The 18,816-nt window shown below is 43.5% G+C and overlaps 1 protein-coding gene across 1 annotated transcript in view; it reads left to right on the forward strand.

Moving 5' to 3' along the window:
• Positions 1-18,502, forward strand: part of DNAJC27 (DnaJ heat shock protein family (Hsp40) member C27) — a 37,969-nt gene extending 19,467 nt beyond the window's left edge. Inside the window, exons 5-7 of the mRNA XM_077774121.1 lie at positions 4,751-4,911; positions 7,805-8,172; positions 17,493-18,502. Coding sequence (XP_077630247.1) covers positions 4,751-4,911; positions 7,805-7,937 — 294 coding nt within the window. The 3' untranslated portion in view covers positions 7,938-8,172; positions 17,493-18,502. The remainder of the gene's footprint in view (positions 1-4,750; positions 4,912-7,804; positions 8,173-17,492) is intronic.
• The last annotated feature ends 314 nt before the right edge of the window (positions 18,503-18,816 follow it).

Genomic DNA, 18,816 nt, shown 5'->3' on the forward strand with positions numbered 1-18,816 from the left:
TGTATTTTGAAAAATTTCTAGGTGATTCTGATGATCATCAAGTTTAACAACAGTTATTATATACTTACAGTACAACAAAGATTTTATTTATTTATTTATTTATTTAATTTTTTTCTTAAACAGTTTATTGTCGAGTTGGTTTCCATATAACACCTAGGGCTCATCCCAACAAGTGCCCTCCTCCTTGTCCATCATCCCCCCTCCCCCTCTCCTCCACCCCATCAGCCCTCAGTTTGTTCTCAGCATTTGTAGCAACATGGATGGAACTTGAGGCTGTTATGCTGAGCGAAATAAGTCAGGCAGGGAAGGACAGATACCATATGTTTGCACCTATAGGTGGATTTGGAGGAACTTAATGGAGGACCATAGGGGAGGAGAAGGGGAAAAATAGTTGGAGAGAGTGAGGGAGGAAAACCATGAGAGACTCTTGAATGCTGAAAGATTTTCTTTAAAACTACCTTTGGTTGTGGAGGTGCCTGAGTGGCTCAGTCAGTTGAGTGTCCAACTTTGGTTTAGGTCATGATCTCACGGTTTGTGGGTTCGAGCCCCATGCAGGACTCTGTGCTGACAACTCAGAGCCCGGAGCCTGCTTCAGATTCTGTGTCTCCCTCTGTCTGCCCTTTCCCCGCTCATGCTTTGTCTCTCTCTGTCTCTCAAAAATGAATAAACATTAAAAAAAAATACCTTTGGTTAATGGTGTTAACATTTGCACAAATAGTTAGATGGAAGTGTTACTTTGGCAAAATTGCCCTGCCAGAGTGAATATGTGTGGTGCAGTTAGAGACTAAGGGACCATCATTGTGGAGTCCATCCAGTCACATGTACAAACAAGGTCTTAGCCACCAAGTAGGCAATGGAAGGATGTACTCATATTGCAGCCTGAAAGGATGGTCATTTTAAAAAAATATTTATTTTTGGGAGAGACAGAAAGTGAGAAGTGGAGGGGCAGAGAGAGTGGGAGACACAGAATCCAAAGCAGGCTCCAGGCTCGGAGCTGTCAGCACAGAGCCCAATGCGGGGTTTGAACTCACGAGCAGTGAGATCGTGACCTGAGCCGAAGTCAGACGCTTAACTGCCTGAGCCACCCAGGCACCCCAATGGATGGTCATTTTTTAAAAATTACGAATCTTGAATCACTTTAAAGAAATGAGGCCTTTTAAAATAATAAATTATAAAGTAAAGTCAACTCTTAATTACAGATACATTTGGAAGTAAGTGGAGCCATGAATTATGCATTTTTTCTTACTGATGAATATATGTGATTATTTTGGGAATTTTTAACATTTCAAAGAGTGTAGCTATACTATAAAGAGTTGTTCTTAATTACTGAGTGGGATTTCATTTAATCTTTTATGCTGAATTTCTTTCTCATAAGATGTCACACCCCTACTGGAAGACGAGTTTCATCCTTGGCTGACAGGCTGACTGGGGCGTCAGTAACTTCTATTTCAAGACCAAATAAGGTTGATGTTGGCTTGCCTCTCTCTCTGGCCCATTCAGCACAGGGTCCTGTGCGAGTCTGTACCCATTTATGTGCAGTAATGATACTTAAGCATTTGAATAGTATTTTGTAATTCTGGCAACGTTTACATGTTTCATCTCATTGGAGACTCTTACTATGTGGTGGGTGTTATTCTCATTTCTGATGTTATAGCACCTAAGGTTAGTAAAGTGACTTGTTCAAGGGATATAAATAATGACTGTTGAGGATTACATTTCTTTCAGCACTTGAAAGATGATGGTCCATTCTCTTCTGGCCTCTGCTGAATCTCATGAGATGTTAGAACCCATTTTTACTCTTACTCTTTTGTTCATAATGTGTTGGTTTTTCTCCCCCCTCTAGCCACTTTCAAGAGTTTCAGCATTTGGGCCCTGTGCCTGCATGTGATTCTCTTAATATTTACCCTGCTTGGTGTTTGCTGAGTTTCTCAGATTGCTAGGCAGGTGTTTTTCACTATTATTTGTTCAAAAGATTTTTTTGGTTCTATTTTCACTCTTTTCCTTCTGGGACTCCAGCAACATATATATTAGACCATTTTATTTTTGTCCCACCATCCTTGATTATTTTTCTTCCCTTTTTCTCTCTTTTTCAGATTATATAGTCTCTCTTGATCTGACTTCAAACAACTGTTTAATCCACCAAGTGAATTTTTCAATTTAGTACTTTTCAGTCCTAGAATTTGCATTTGATTTTCCTGTGTAGTTCCTGGTTCTATGCTAAGATATTCTCTCTGTCTCTGTCTCTCTCTGTCTCTCTCTCTCTCTCTCTCCCCCCAATTATTAAGGCTATATTTTCTTTACTTCCTTGAAGTATTTATGACAGCTACTTTAAAGTCTTTGTCTGCTAAGTCTGATATCTGAACCATCTTGGGTCCAGTTTATATTGACAATTTTTTTTTCCTGACTGTGGATCACATTTGATTTTTGACTGAACATTCGACATTGTGGATAATACATTGTAGAGGCTCTAGATTCTTTATTTTCCTTAATAGACTTTTAGTTCTTGTTTCAGCAGGGAGTTCAGTTACTGGCAGATTACATTGAACTTGTGTGGGCTTGGTTTTTTTGCTTTAAGAGCAAGGGTCTGAAGGAAACCCAAAGTGCTGCCCAAGCTTTTCTAACATGGCAGAGTTCAGCCTTGAAATTCTGTCTCTCAGCAGATCTCATCAGCTCTTGGTTTTGTCAGGATGAGCCCACTACCACGGCATAGCCTTTCTGTGGTGTCTCAGCTAAACACTGGGGCACTATGAGGTAATAAGGCAGTCTCTGCCCTGTGGCAGGTCAGACCGTAGTGTTTCCAGAATGCCTTCTCCCATAGCACCACTAGACCTCCAGTATGTCAGTTCTCTTCTCAAGCCCATGATAGCTATTGTTTGCTGGTCTCACCCTGGGGGAGAACCTCCACATGGACTTCTGGGGCCCAACCCTGCATAGCTTCTTCCTCTCCAGGGCCCTGCTCTGCACATTGTAGCCACTCAGTGGCTTAAGCTCTGATCTCTGTCTCTTTAGTTCAGTGGGCTTTTGGGTCTACTCAGACTCCACCTCTCTGTGACATGGTCAGCAAAGGAACTCCAGGCAGAAAACCAAGAGTCAGTATTGTACATTTTGTCCCACCATCCTTGAGGCCATGTTTATTTTTCTTCCCCTTTTCTCTCTTTTTCAGATTGTATAGTCTCTATTGATCTAACAATAGTAACAGTGCACAGAGTATGATATATGAGCGGGATCAAAAAATAGTTGGGGCGCCTGGGTGGCTCATTCGGTTAAGCGTCCAACTTCGGCTCAGGTCATGAACTCACGGTTCGTGGGTTCAAGCCCCGCTTCGGGCTCTGTGCTGACTGCCAGCTCAGAGCCTGGAGCCTGTTTCAGATTCTGTATCTCCCTCTCTCTCTGACCCTCCCATGATTACGCTGTCTCTCTCTCTCAGAACTAAATAAAATATTAAAAAAAAATTTTTTTAAATAGTTTTCACCTCAAAGAAAGTAAAAAAAGGCAAAGAATCTGAACATTTTACAGAAAAAGCAATAAGCATATGAAAAGACACTCAATTTCACTTACAATTAAAGAAATGCGAATTAAAACTGTGTGACACACGTAGGTTTGGCAGAAGTGAAGCTATGTGATGCTGCCCCATAGTGACAAAGGGTGTAGAGAAATGACACCATCAGACACTATGATGGGAGTGCAAATGGCACCATTTCTTCATATGAAAGTTGTCAAAATCAAAAGTTAAAATGCCTGTACACTGTTATTTATTGCTTCTGCTTTTAGGAATTTATTTTAAGGGGCGCCTGGGTGGCTTAGTCGGTTAAGCGTCTGACTTTCGCTTAGGTCATGATCTCACGGTTCGTGGGTTCGAGCCCCGCGTCGGGCTCTGTGCTGACTGCCAGCTCAGAGCCTGGAGCCTGTTTCAGTCTGTGACTCCCTCTCTCTCTGACCCTCCCCTGCTCACGCTCTCTCTCTCCCTCTATAGAAATAAATAAATTAAAAAAAACCTTAAAAAAAAATTAAAAAAAAAAGGAATTTATTTTAAAGCAGTATCTCCACGTGTGTGCAGAGATACACCCCCCCCCCGACACACACACACAGTATTCATTAAAACACTGTGTGTAGTAGCAAAACCTGGAAACAATTGCCTTAACTAAGAAAATAGAGAGTTGGTTAAATAAATGAAAATATAGTCACACAGTGAAACACTGAACAGTCATCAAAAAGGAAGAAAGTGTCTGTATACAGCTGGAGAGAGAGGCCAAGGTCTATTTTTATGTGAAAAAAAATGCAAGGAGCGAAGCAGTACGTGTAACCTGTTCTCTTTTATGTAAAAGTTTAGTGTGTAGATGGAGGTACTGATATTCCAATAGAAAATTTTTCTGGGAAGATACTCAAAAAAAAACATTAACAATGGTTCCTTCAAGGAGAAGAACTTGAGGGGCAGGGAGACATTTCATTTTACACTTTCATTTACCATTTGAATTTTTCTAATGGTATTCATCTATTACTTTTTAACCTCAAGTGTGATTATTTGAGAACAGGATTATGAGCCATTTAATTTTGTTCCTTATGCTTTTGTGTTCTTAAAAAAGTACACAAGCACATGCCCGCATATAAACACACACATAGGATAAAAGAGAAAAATCTTTATGGTGAATTTAAGAGTTATTAGAATGCATTAAAATTATTTAAGTTATGCTTAAAAGGAATTCCTATTTTCACAAAATCAGTTCTACTCTGTGATGATTTCTTTCTGCAGACCTTCTACGTATCCATTGTTGATTTATGTGAAAATGGCGGCAAACGCCCTGTCCCGAATAGCAGTGCTAGTTTCACCAAAGAGCAAGCAGACACCATTCGCAGAATTCGAAACAGTAAAGACAGCTGGGACATGCTGGGAGTCAAACCTGGGGCCTCAAGGTAAGCAGCGCTCTAGGATTTTAGTGCCAAGTCCTGTCCTGGAGAAAAGCTCGGTTGTCAATATCACAGGTCCGATACATCTTCTTGTAACTGGCTAGAAATATGAAGTTGTGTAGAAATGTATTAGATTATGTGATAACTCTTCTTCACCGGGCTAGCTGAGTACCAAAGAAACAAAACATGGGGCACCGTTGTCTGATGAGGGAACCTTGTGGTGTATTGCATAAAAACTTTCTGAAACCGTATGCTCTGATTTTGTCTGTATTGAAAAAGAGCCTAGAAGCAAATGTAATTAAAAAAAAAAATACCTTACAAAATCATAGAGTTTTAGAAGAGGAAAAGAGCATTAGCAGCTTATCCAAACATTTCATTTTATAGGTGAGAAACCTGGGATTCAGTGGGACTAAACCATGTTCAAGTACCGTAGGTTGTTTCTTGACCTTGAACGCTGTGTGTCTGCCTGGCTCTGTCTCTTTCTGCTGCACTCAGAATCCTGCTAGGTCCTTATCCGGATGGGAATTTATGTTAAATGGTTTTATTTTTAGCCAAAAGAAATATTTGGGAGGATGAGAAATATAATCACTTTTCTTTGTTGCTTGTGTAAAAATAAACCCTTGTTCAGTATGCTTATATAACTTTTAATAATATAACACTTCCGTTACTGCACATATTACAATTTTTATTGTAATTATAAGGGTTCTCGGCTCTTTTTATTTTGTACCATAACTTTTCTCCCCATCCTTCTCCCTTTCTACTTTTTCACCTTGATTCCCACAAAAGAAAAGTACATGTTGAAATGCCTTCTTGGTACCAATAGCATTAAGCTTCTCTTTTCCATTTTGATCTCATAGCATATCTTCAAGTCTAGAAGGGAAGAGGGGAAAGGAAGAGGAAGACAGTTACTGGTCACTGCGACTTGCCAGGAGTTACTGAGGAGGCTTTAAACATGTGAACAATTCAGATGATCTCCTGTGTATAGCTCAGTGAATTGTGCCTTTTAAATGTGCTTTTGGATTTCCATAGTCTCCTTCTAAAGTCTTCCATTTCACCTCCAAGGGATATTGGCTCTAAAATGAAGAAACCTTACATATTAGTTAAGGTAGAGCGGTGTTTATGGAAGAAAAATAAAATTTGGGCTCCTTATTTATTTACTATGTTAACTGGACTCTACCAAAACTTGTAGGACCTCCTTAAGTTCTATACTGTTAACCAATATAAACATGGACTTTCCTTATCTTTGTTTCTCTGGGTCTATCAAACACATTTTGTATGGCAGTGAGCACATTTCAGAGAACCTTAAGTTAGAAAGAGTTTTAATGTTTGTTCAGTGATGCATTTACTATTATTGAACTTTAAGAAAATTTTCATCTTCAGTAGAATTAGTATGTTACTTTGTTAAATATATTTGTTAATATTTTTGTTATTTGGGGGAAATAAGAATTCTGGCTATTCAGATTTCTTCAGAGAGGGAGAATGGGATTTTTGTTAGCTAATATCAAAGTTATCTATATAAAAAAGCCCTGTACATGTTTTAAAGCAAGAAAATTCAGGACTCACCTGAGAGCAGAAAGCAAGAAAAGCCTTAGAATACATGCCCCCAACCTGAACTGTTAAGATGGCCTTGTGACCTCAGTCTTTCCAAGTGGACACAGATTTTCCATCACATGCAAGATAATCAGAGGCCATCTTTCTAATTTGGAGAGCCAAATAGAAGTCCTTCTGATAAAAAAGGAAGGAGAAAAACTAGGGCATTTGGGAAAGCACCATATCCAGGCTTATAGGATAATTGGAGCCCTGAATTACAAAAGGAAGGTGGGAAATAAAACTATTTGGTAAGGACAGAGCTACACCTGACCCGAGGAGGGGCTGGGCACCGAGAAGTATCTGGAGCCTGACCCCAGAGGACGCTGAAGAGCAGGGAGAGGGCGGGCGGTGGCCAGGCTCCTGCCCAGCCAGTGCCTGCTTGTTGAAGAGCTGCGAAGCCAGGGGCCCCCCCGGGCCTTTCCTGGTCTTTGAGGAAACACTCGGTGCTGCTCCTTTCCTCTCCCGATAACGTTCACGTCTCTTGTTTCTTCTCTCTCACTGTAGCTCTCAGGTACCGCTCTGGAGCCTCCCTTTCTTGGTCAGTGGTGTGACCATCTTCCCTGAGCCCGAGTCCCCGTGACCCTGGAATTCATTTCCGCCCTTCCTCTTCCGTCTCCACCCCGCACATCCAGCCCATCGTCTGCTCTGCCAGCTCTCTGTGCTGTCTCTTGTCTTCGCTGGTGTGACTCCACAAACGCCTTGATCCAGACTCTTGCGCTTGTGCTTGGGTCATTGTGACAACCTCCTCCCTGTCTCCTAACTTCAAGAAGCAGCTTTCTCAGCACCCTTTTGTCACAAAACACCTACTGGTGTCATTGTTATCAGATCCACTCTTTCTGCTGTCTTGGTTGCAGGCCTGTCCCCTGCGGAGCCCTGCGTCCTGGCCAGCTTTGTTTTTGTCGCCTCCCAGCGGTGTCCTCGTGGAAGTTTGTGCTGGGGCCCTGCTGTCGGCTCCCCCCCCCCCCCCCTGTCTTTCCCCACCTTCCTTCGGAGCCCTGCCCCAGGGGCCTGCCCCGATGCATGGCCCCGCCGGGCACTGAGGACCTTTTCTTCGGATCTTTCTTTTACCGAGGGCTTTCTTGGTGGTTCCGTTCTCACTTCACCCTGCGTTTCTTTTTTCTACTTTTATGTAACATATGATTTATTTGTGTATCGTTTGTCTCCTCGTCTTTTCGTCTCGCTTTTGACGAAAGGCTGTCATTATTGGGGAGATGCCTTCTGCGAGAGTTATTATGTAACTCCAGGCAGCCCGGCCGCAGGGTCGGGGGCTGGCCCGTTGCTGACACGGGGCCTTGCTGCTCTCTCCTAGGGACGAAGTCAACAAAGCCTACCGGAAACTCGCGGTGCTGCTCCACCCTGACAAGTGCGTGGCGCCTGGTAGCGAAGATGCCTTCAAAGCAGTTGTGAACGCCCGGACAGCCCTCCTGAAGAACATCAAGTAGGAAGTAAGAGAGAAAGACAAGTGTGGGCCTCAAGTACCAACTGACTCTCCCTAGAAGTGAAATAACCGACGTGTTTTTGTTTTTTCTCCTCCACAAAATCGTACTGCCTTTGTCGCCCTTGTTGTCCTTTGTAAATGAGAAATCGAGGTGCCTGTTACCATTTCCCAGACATTTCCCAGAGCGGTGAAGAGAGCCGAGCCGCCCTCGGACACGGTAGCTCGCTCCATACTTCCAGGTAACCTGAATGTGTTCCCTGCTTCCTTTGTAAGCTCTGTAATTGTAGCGTCCCGTACGCGCTTCACTCAGGAAGGTCCGCGAGGTTTCTGGAGGGAGGAATGAGGCTAGGAGAACCCTCACGCTTTTCCTTTTTTTTTCTTTTAATTCATCAGAGAAGGAGACAACAAAACCAGAAGCAAACAATATCAAAACCCCTCCAAAGGTTGGTGGGACCTCACAAGCGACTTGTTCCTTTTACACGTTCCTTAGGTGGTGTTCGAACCATTGGTCAAGCTATAATGAATGAACTCCCGACAGCCCTTTGGAAGTTCGTGAGTTGAGGTGATGTGGTTCCAAGTTGAGCAGCCCTTTCAGGACATGCAGTCTGGTCTCCTTCTGCAGCCACCAGGGGGAGGAACAAGCTAGTCCTGAGGGAGAAAAGGCAGCAGCAGCCACAAGTTCAGGCTACACTGGCTGCCCCTGGGCTCGCCCCGGATCTGAGGCCTTTCTTTAACCGTGGAAAGGCGCTGAGCTCTGGTAGTGTAGGGAGCATCGTGCACCCAGGAATTGGGAATCTGACCCCAAACAGAAGTGCTTGCAGGCCGCATGAGAGCTTGTGCACACAGCCCCAGAGGGCAAGGCCAGAGGCAAGGCCAGAGGGCAGGAGAAGCCGGCGAATGAGGCTTATGCCTTTTCTCGCTTCTGCACTGTTTGTCCGTACAGGCAGCAAAGGCGGGGCGCTCCTCCAGGAGCCGGGCCTCATCTTCGCTTCCTCATCCACATGAGTTTCCCCTCTTTCCTCTTCTCTTCCCCTTATTTTTTTTTTTTAATACACCATATCTGTCATTTTTCTCTTCTTGAATCCCTGGCTTTCGGCCGCTACCTCCTTCTTCCTCCCTCACAGGCCTTGACCTTGCAGCCCTGCCTTACAAGTCCTCGTTGACCAGGGAGAAGCATGGACCCTTGGGGTGGTGGTGGAGGGAGAGATCTGAAGGCCTGTGTGGGAAGAACCTCTAATTTTTGCTTTGGCTCCATATTTCTGAATAGTGATATTTTTAAACTATGGATTATGAAAACTAATTTCACACAGAGAAGTACATTCTCTTGCCACAGTCTCCGCCTCAGTATCCAAGGATGGATGAAGATCAAGTATATCAAGACTGACCATCCTTCCAGTCAGAACTGGTCTCACTGTTTGACCCATTTTATCGTTAATCTCAGTACATTGCTCATACTGTCAGCGGTGACTGCCCTGCCCTAATTGGGGCTTCAAGGCACATAAAATGTTAGTGTCTGTGAATGTTAAACAGCTGTCCCATATTGATCACCAAACAGCATTCACCTTCTTCCTAAGAAGAAAAGCCAGTTTGTTTTAACTCAAGCCCTCTGCAGTCTTCTGGATTCTTCTGTCCGAAGCAGCTTCACTCGGTGCAGCTGCACCCAGGCTGCCTCGAGCTTGTTGTGGGGGAACCAGAGCACTGTTTTCTAGCATCGCTTTTCACCTCGGTGATACTGACAATGCTTCTTTTTTACGAATTGAGTCTGATATATGATTTCCTGGGGATTTTCCTCTAGACTTTCAATTTTAAATAGCTTCTGGGACTGCAGAATTCTAACCCAAAGTTCTTCTGAATTTCAATTTTGCTTAAGGCCTTCATCACACCTAACGAAATCAAATGTAGATGTATTCTTGCAATAGAACTAGAGTCATCCAAGCGAGGGATTGTGCATGGTAGTGTCAGCCCACCTGGACATGACAGCTCACAGCACATGTGGCCCCATGTAAATCTGTGCCAGTCTCATCGCTGTCACTGAAGGCCACACTCGTCACCTCATTCAAGTTCATTGTGCAGATGAGCAGTTACAGCAGAGAGGTCTTGAGCTTCCATTCCTGTGCAAGTGACTTGTTGGAATTTAGCCTGATTTGGGTTCTTAGGCCTTGGAACTCAGTTCCCAGCACCTTCATTGTTAAGGTGAAGGGTGGCCATGAATGACTTCATTTATGTAAAAGAAAGAAAAGAAAGTTAGGCTTCGGGGTCCTAGAATTTGTCCAAGTGCCATAATCCTTGAGTAGAATATTAAGGGATAATGAAGCATGATTCGCAATGCAAAGGTTTTCCATACAAACTCCATACAAAACTGTGTAGACCTGTGTGCATTAATTTAAATTCTCGGTGCAAATATGTACTTTGTAGTTCAACTTGATTAAAGTCCTTCAGCCAGTTAGGACTTCAAAGTATATCAGTGAGAGTAACAAGTCGTGGAATCATTCTATCAGCTAAAAAAAAGTTGATGGAGAATTTCATTTTGCAGAAAAGAATGAAAAGTTTTGTAGAGCTCTTATTAAAGAAGAGCCCATTACCTCCATGTCTGAGTCACCAAGAAATCACAGTTTTAAAGCTTGTTAGAAGTCCCTTGAGGCCTTTCCAACTAATTGCCCATCCTACCTAAGCACTTTAACATACACCCTCCTGTTTCCTCCTCTGTTCCCCTTTGTGGCTTCCTTTGAATTGGTGTTCTCAGCTGTCAACCCTTCTTTCACTCCAGCTCATCATTTCATTTCCTCTCACAGATGTGTCCTTGGCTCTGCTAGCCTGTTAGCCTAAAAGTCCAGGCCTAGAGGATTGCTGCTACCCGGGATAAGTTGCTGGGATTCTGTAGGTTGCACACTATTCTTTAAGGCTTACATTTACCTCAGGAAACTTACTCTAGTATGTTCTCATGCATTGAATTCTCAACTGGTAAATAATTTCTTTATATCCATGAATAAGCCAGTACCTAGTTCACTGTTAGTTAAAAGAGCCATAGATACGGCAGCTAAGTTTCTGAAAGAAAGCCAGAGCATGTCCGCAGCCCCCCTGAGCCCTGAATCAGTAGCTGCTCCCCAGAGAACAGTGACCGAGGGTGAGGGAGGTATTTCAGTCCCAAGTTAGAAAGGGTGGAGCCGTGTGCAGATTGCCTCTGACAGTGACAGTGACAGTGCCCTTCTCAAAAGCAATTTCCGTAGGCGCTGGAATGTCACTCCCTTCTCCCCTGCACTCCCATCTAGCTCGCTCTGAGTCTGCCAACGTTTTTGTAAAACTTTGGAAAATGAGTTTAGCTGCGAAATACAGCTACCCACCTTCCCTTGCAAGTTTTGCAAAGTGAAGGAGGGTTCACACTTCTCATGTTTGGTACTTAGCACAACTGTAAGACAGTCAGTAATATTTGCACATTGGTTTTTCCATTCAACATTTCTAGAAAAGACAAAAAGTTTAAATTTGTGATGTGGGTAAGTTAGATTGTGTCTAACAAGCAGTGCAATATTAAGCCGTGCCAAAATGGCTCTGTTGGTGAAATGACTTGTTGGCCAGTCGGATGGCGTGGGTCCGTGCCCTGCATGGATTTCCCACGGGGCCATCGTCCCCTCTGACTATGAATGCAGAGCCTCTGAAGAAACCCTTTGCTCTTACGAGGTAATTTGCATATTTGCTTTCTGTTGAAATAACTGAAAATGTCAGATCCAATGGTTGTTTATGTCTTGTATAGAGAGTGTCATATGTATTTAAGTTGTGTATTTTTATAAAATAAAGCCAAAAATCAAACACCAGTCCGTGGGCTGCACTTACTTGTTGAGACGCTGGGCTTTCATGTCTAACGTTCTCGTCTGGAAGCAGTCCAGTCCCCACCCACTGAGACCTCAGAGCGGGCGGCTTGCCTGAGCTTCCGGTTGGTAAATGGAGGAAATTTTATTCGTCAGTCCATCATGCAGTTCTAATCTGGTTAAGCTACGGTAAAAGTGTTTTGATCTCGTAAAGAAAGATCATGCTTGCCTTTTTCATTCAGACAAAACTGTTATCCTATTTTAATAATGTCAAATAACTTAATAATTCAGTTAACTGGTCTCTGGAAACAAGTCTCCTTAAGTAACAGACGGTTGTGAACCCAGAATTTGAAAGGGGAAGCCTGGTAGGGCCAATCCACAGAAGGCAGTGTATCTCTGAAAGCTTTCAAACGAGAGCTGTAATTTTCGTTATGAACAATGCATGTTCTCACCTGAGAATGCCCGCCACTCTTGGGGGAATTCCCACCTTCCATACTACTAGCATGCTTGAAAGGGGAGCTACCAGATTCTCTGGTGAGCCACACTTGCTCTCTAGCCACCCTGACCGGTCCATGGGATGAGAATGTTGCCCCAGCTGAACCGAGTAGCACCCTTCTCTGAGTTCTTTCTAATTGGAGCTCGGAAAGCAAACCTCCCCTCAGGGAGAGGAAAGGAAGATAAGAGGAGTCCTGCTGATGCATCCATGATTCCAATGTCATGGGAAAAAAATTCTCCATTCTTTTAAAAAATTTTCTTAATGTTTTATTTATTTTTGAGAGGATGCAAGCAGGGGAAGGGCAGAGAGAGAGTAGGACACAGAAGATCCGAAGAGGGCTCTGTGCTGACAGCAGTGAGCCTGATGCGGGGCTCAAACCCACAAATCGTGAGATCATGCCCTGAGCCAGAGTCAGAAGCTCAACTGACTGAGCCACCCAGGCACCCCCATGAAGCAGACATTCTTAAAGAGACAGAGTCCTGGTCCCTGAAGTGCCCTGGGCTTGTTGTCCTTTGAGCCCATATGCCACCCCAGAAGGCCTCCCACAAATCACCAACCCCTGTATTCTGCTTAGGCTAGCTGGGAGTTGCTTTCTGTTCACTGAAACTAAAAGGATATTAGAAGATAGTAGATCTCAAGGATTCTAAGCTAGGATGAAAGAGCTATGGTCTCTAGACTGCTACAACACTTGGTAGATATATTATAACATATATTATATCCATTTACTTGATGTTTCTCAGCAGGAGTCTTTGGCTATGTCTTAAACCAATAGTAGCCAGTTGTCAGCTTAAAAGAAAAATAAGGGGGCGCCTGGGTGGCTTAGTCGGTTAAGCGTCCGACTTTCGCTTAGGTCATGATCTCATGGTTCGTGGGTTCGAGCCCCGCGTTGGGCTCTGTGCTGACTGCCAGCTCAGAGCCTGGAGCCTATTTCAGAGTCTGTGTCTCCCTCTCTCTCTGACCCTCCCCTGCTCACGCTGTCTCTCTCTCTCTTCTAGAAATAAATTTTAAAAAAATATTAAAAAAAAAGAAAAATAAGGTTTATTCAATTTGTTTCAAGGTCAATTTAAGAAGCAAAATTGTATCTACCAGGGACACTTGTCATTTCTTAAGTTTCTTTACATTTTATTGTTAAAGTATTCTGCCATGCATGTATTAAGCACCTACTGTGTGTCAGGCCCTGTTCTAGGCACTGACTATATAACTGAGCTCAGAACCAACAACTGGCTTAAGGTGCTTAGCACTCTAGTGTGGTATGTGTGTGTGTGTGTGTGTGTGTGTGTGTGTGTGTGAACTTTTAAAGAAAGGTTCTTTTTTTTCTATAGGCTTATTTCCTATAGTTTTATTTCTAAAGAGGCAAGTTTGCACTTTTTCAGAAGTCTTCAAGATACACAGTTTGGGATTAATACTCTGATTGCTACTATATGTTGAAGATCATGTAGGTTATTTAAAGCCGTGTTAAGGTTTTTTGGAGAACTGCATCATCATACAAAGTCAGTTCTTCCTATTGGACTGGAGGAAATAGTTCCAGATTAAGGAGTTTCTTTATATATGTTTTATATCTATGATTAAGATAGTCTTTCAAAGCAGTTGATAAAGTTGTATTTATTTGTAGGGAAAGTATCTAGAATTTAAGTTGTTGTTTTTGTTAAAATAATAATGTGTACCTCTAATTTCATCCAGCTAAAATTTTGATCAGTTGACTGTTGTAAAGGATGCTATGGCTTCAAGAAAATGATACTCCCTGCATCCATTACAGCTAGTTGTTGGTGATCATTATAAAATCAGCAGATGCAGCCCGGGGCAGCATTTTACCGAGGCAAGAGAAAGTAAAAGTCTGCTATGGTCGAGAGAAATTAAGATGCAAAGTGCCTACATGCCTCAGATAGCGGAATGTGAACATTCGGCTGGTTTCAGAGTATGAGAGAAAACAAAAGGTTAATAAAATAAATACTAAAGAGAGAGAAGGCATCTCAGTGGTCCCAAAGGAAAATAAAATGAAAGAAACTGTCTCCATTCTGAGTAGCAAAGAAGCGAATAGAAAAGCCCAAGTCAGTGTTTGTCAGACGTTTTTATCGATGGAACCCTATATTTCTAGGGAACTCCCAACATGAGATCCCTGTATATAAAACATCTAAAAGCAGTGTTTTGTGAGGATAAGTTTGTAAGTTGACAGTTTTAACATCTCTCCTTATAAAAGCAACTGATCAGGCAGTTTTGCCTCTGAAGGCAGATGGCAGACTTTCTACCAGAAGATAAATCCCCATGCCCTTCCCTCCTCACAAACCCTGGCTGGGGGAGCACTTCACCCAAGAGGGTGATCGGGCTTGAGGGAACACTGTTATGAGCTGCTGTCAAGCCATCTGTGCTACTGGCAGGCCGCTCGGGGACTCTGATGACATTTTATTTATTTATTTATTTATTTTTTATTTCTAGGAGAGAGAGAGAGACAGCATGAGCAGGGGAGGGTCAGAGAGAGAGGGAGTCACAGACTGAAACAGGCTCCAGGCTCTGAGCTGGCAGTCAGCACAGAGCCCGACGCGGGGCTCGAACCCACGAACCGCGAGATCATGACCTGAGCGAAAGTCGGACGCCTAACCGACTAAGCCACCCGGGCGCCCCTCTGATGACATTTTAGACCTAAGGGAAATCCCCATGGCTCTGTGTAGTGAGGCAAAGAGCTGAGCTGCACGTCCTAAGGAATAAACAAGACTTCTAGGGGCTGGGGCTGCCAAAAGAAGAGGAAGAAAGAGACCAGATGAGAAGAGGTAGAAGGCTGGGGTCCTGAGAAGGATAATTGGAAAGATCCTAGATCTTAAAAATTATTAGATATCAGGGAATATTAGAAAGATATTCTACTTCTACCACAGAGAAGTACCGGTGACAGAGACAACCAGAGTACTTTTAAGAACACAGTATGTTTTATAGCATGATCACCATTTTACAGAGGAGAAAACTGAGGCTCAGAGACATTATGTGACTTGCTCCGGGCCACATAGGAAGCTATTCAAACCCGCTTGCCCAGCCTCAGAACCCAGGCTCCCAGTCTACGCTATCAGCCTCAGGATTCAAATTTTAAAATATTCTGCTTTATACTCATAAGTAATATTGTACCCTCTTGTACCGTGTTGCTTAAATGGAATAAATAGGTTGTATTTTATTAAAGACCACGAAGGTACAATTTTCCCTGTAATGACACAAGCTGATATCCTGCATGTGTGCACAGGAATGAAGGAAATTCTTTCTCAGGGTGTCCAAGCCAAGAGGGAATTAGCATGGCAACTTAAGTAAACACTGGGTTAAAATGTGAAATATAGGGTCACCCGGGTGGCTCAGTCAGTTAAGTCCAACTTTGGCTCAGATCATGAGTTCTAACCCTGCATTGGGCTCTAGGCTGACAGTGTGGAGCCTACTTCAGATCCTCTGTTCCCCTCTCTCTCTCTCCCTCCCCTGCTTGTGCTCTCTGTCTCAAAAATAAATAAACACTAAAAGAAAGAAGAAAAGAAACCCAGAGTCCAAAAAGAATAAAATAAAATAAAATAAAATAAAATAAAAATGGACTATAGTACCTTTGGTTATATCTAATAATAAGTTTTATTTTTCACCAAGATTTTGAACAAACCCATGCAGAAACTCTGATGCCTCTTAACAGCTAGAAAATCACATCCTAAGGACATCCACCCAGGTCAGCAGCTGAAGGGTAAAATAACCCTAAGAATCTGAGAGATAGTCCTTAACAGCATGTCTTCCTAAAGACTTTGCTTGTTGGAGATTTTCATACCCTTCACTTAGTCTCTTGTCGTAGTTAGAACCTATGAAGTCCTGAAAGAGCAATTCCCCTGCCCCGCTCTACCCCGCAGCCCTGGCCTTTTGTGTTAGAATGACTAGCACCACTGGAGGGAAGATGCTTTATAATCAATCACCAAACTGCCCAGAGTGATTGTTTAGGGAGTGGGCTTTAGGGGATGAGGTTAGGGTAGTTCGACTTCCTACCCTGCTTGTCTATATTATTTGTATTTTCTCAATGAATATAAACTATTTTGGTCATCTAAAAAGTTAAAGGAAACAAAAACGAATCGCTAAATGTGGTACCAGTTAGAGAGAAAGAGAGAGAGAGGAGGAGAGAGAGACTCACTCAAAACTGTGGGAACCTTTAAGTAGGGTGGCTCTGGGCTGTAATTCAATCCTGCTTCTTTACATTAGTAGAAACTTCATCCTAAAAGAGAAAAAAGCTTTTAGTTTCTTAGAAGTTTGTTTGAAAAGCTAACATAGCCATCAGTGCTGTCTGACTGGAATTTCAAATTCACTTAATGTAGTCACATATCAGTAAACTCACTCTCTCATATAACACAGAAGGGGCAGAACTGAAATGGGAAGGTAGGGATAGAGCCTTGTCTCTCCTATTAATTAAGAGAGCAGCCTTGGGGAAGTGGGTTCACTTTCTGAGGTGCACTTTCCTCCGTTATTAGATGAGGCTGTTGGTTAAAGAACATTAAAGAACACCTAAGGCCCTTTCTAATGACTGTTATTTTTTTTAATGTTTTATTTATTTCTGAGAGAGAGAGAGAGTGAGAGAGAGACAGCGTGAGCGGAGGAGGGTCAGAGAGAGAGGGAGACACAGAATCTGAAACAGGCTCCAGGCTCTGAGCTGTCAGCACAGAGCCCGACGCAGGACCCGAGCCCACGCACCGTGAGATCATGACCTGAGCCGAAGTCGGTCGCTTAATCAATTGAGCCACCCAGGCGCCCATGACCATTACTTTTTGAAATTTGACAAAGGCCATAAATGCCAGGCCCCTAGACCTCTTGTATATAATTCTATTGCAAAACCGCCACTCCAAAAAAAAATAAAAAGAGAAAGGAAAAGAAAACTGACTTTAGAAAAATGTTAGGGAACTAGGCTTTTCCTAAAGTTAGGAATAACAGGCATTGTTGAACCCTTTCGTTTCTTTTAATAAAGAAAGCCTTAAACTCCCCCTACACATGATTGTGATTTCCGCTCACTTGGCAAAGGCAAAAGGTGTTGGAAACTTTTAGGAACAAATCCATGGAGACTCAGATGTTCAAAGACATTCTTTATTCCTATGAAACGGAAGTCGTCTCGGGTCCTGAGCTCACACTTTCCACCAAAGGTGGAACCCTTAAAATCTGCCTCTTAAGGCAAGTTAGTCACTTCTGGTTTTAAACGTGATCAACTCTAGATTAAAACCCAATGAATTCGAGACTCCTTCCTCATACCTCCACCCCCTTCTTTTCCCGGCAGGATCTAGAATTGTGGCAGAGGGTGCCTGACCTCTCATCTTGGCCAAGAGAAGCATTTTGGGGCCATCGTGCTGTCCCCCGCACTAGCGGCCTCGCTGCGCTCTAGCAGGTCCCACCTGCTGTGCCATCTGCTGCTGACGTCACGTCCCGCCCTGGCCTCCAGACTTGAGGTTCAAGTGCTCATCCTCCTGGTTTTCCAGGCTGGCCCTTGGCCTCCGCCGCTCTGCTCCCTGGGCCTCTCAGCACCTCTGCTCCCTGCCCACCTGGAGGGTGGGTAACTCCAGGCCACTTTCCCCCAGTCCCACCCTGAGGCCCAGGCCCTGGGGCCCCTTTCAGTCATCACCACTCTGACTCTGGTGTCCGGTCAGGTGCAACTTCACACCAGGCTTCCCCTGGAAAGTGCAGCCTCCCAGGCTACCCCTTGGAAGCCACGTGGAACTTTTCTGTCTGGCCCTAGGAGTTACCAGTGGGCTGGTAAGCTGGATCTCAGGTAGGGGTGCGGGGAAACCCTGAGTTGTAGCTTTTGCCCTACTTCTGTCCTATAAACACTCTCAGCATCAAGCTGGAAGATACACCAAAAAGCTTTCATGAGCAAACTGCAACCCGACACTGTTTACCCCAGGAAAATTCGGGAATGAATGGGCACGGCTTCCCCATGCATCCTCCCACATCTAAGCTAAGACCTTCCCCTTTCATCTTCACTTCTCAACTAGATTGTTAGCTCTTTGGGACAGGATTACATCTCAGAGCCTGTCTCCCAAAGCACTTCTCACAGCCACTTGCAGGAGGCCATCAGTACTTGTGATGACTGATTACACTCTTTAACAAAATTGCCACTAAGGACTTCTTTACGTTTTAAATTTTATTTTTTTTACTAACGTGCAATTGACATACAATATCCTGTTCATTTCAGGGGCACATCATAGTGAATTGCTACTTTTATACATTGTGAAAGGATCCCCGTGATAAGTCTAGTTACCATCTGCTTTTAAACCCTCACTGTTGTTGCTATTCGAGGCATGAAGGTGGCTCACTTCTTGTGATTTTCCCTAGAGACCAGGTGCCCCACAGCTCCTCAAACCTGCCCCAGAGAACATGGCTGCCAGTATTGCCAGGGAATTTTTAAAACAGCGAGGGATGTGGGTTCGTGAAATGTATTTAGTGGGAGGGATTTGGTTGAAATCAAATGAATTTATGTCATGGTTTTAATTACTAGGCAGGAAGACCTAACAACTCACCGGCAGCCTCCAATCAGCCTTATAAATGGGTATCAAGTCTCTGATAGTCTTTTTAGCTTAAAGTTTATGATTCATTGCAAGAAGGAC

The sequence above is a fragment of the Crocuta crocuta genome, unplaced genomic scaffold (assembly GCF_008692635.1).
Source record: "Crocuta crocuta isolate KB4526 unplaced genomic scaffold, BGI_CrCroc_1.0 scaffold246, whole genome shotgun sequence".
NCBI classification, from domain to species: Eukaryota; Metazoa; Chordata; class Mammalia; order Carnivora; family Hyaenidae; genus Crocuta; species Crocuta crocuta.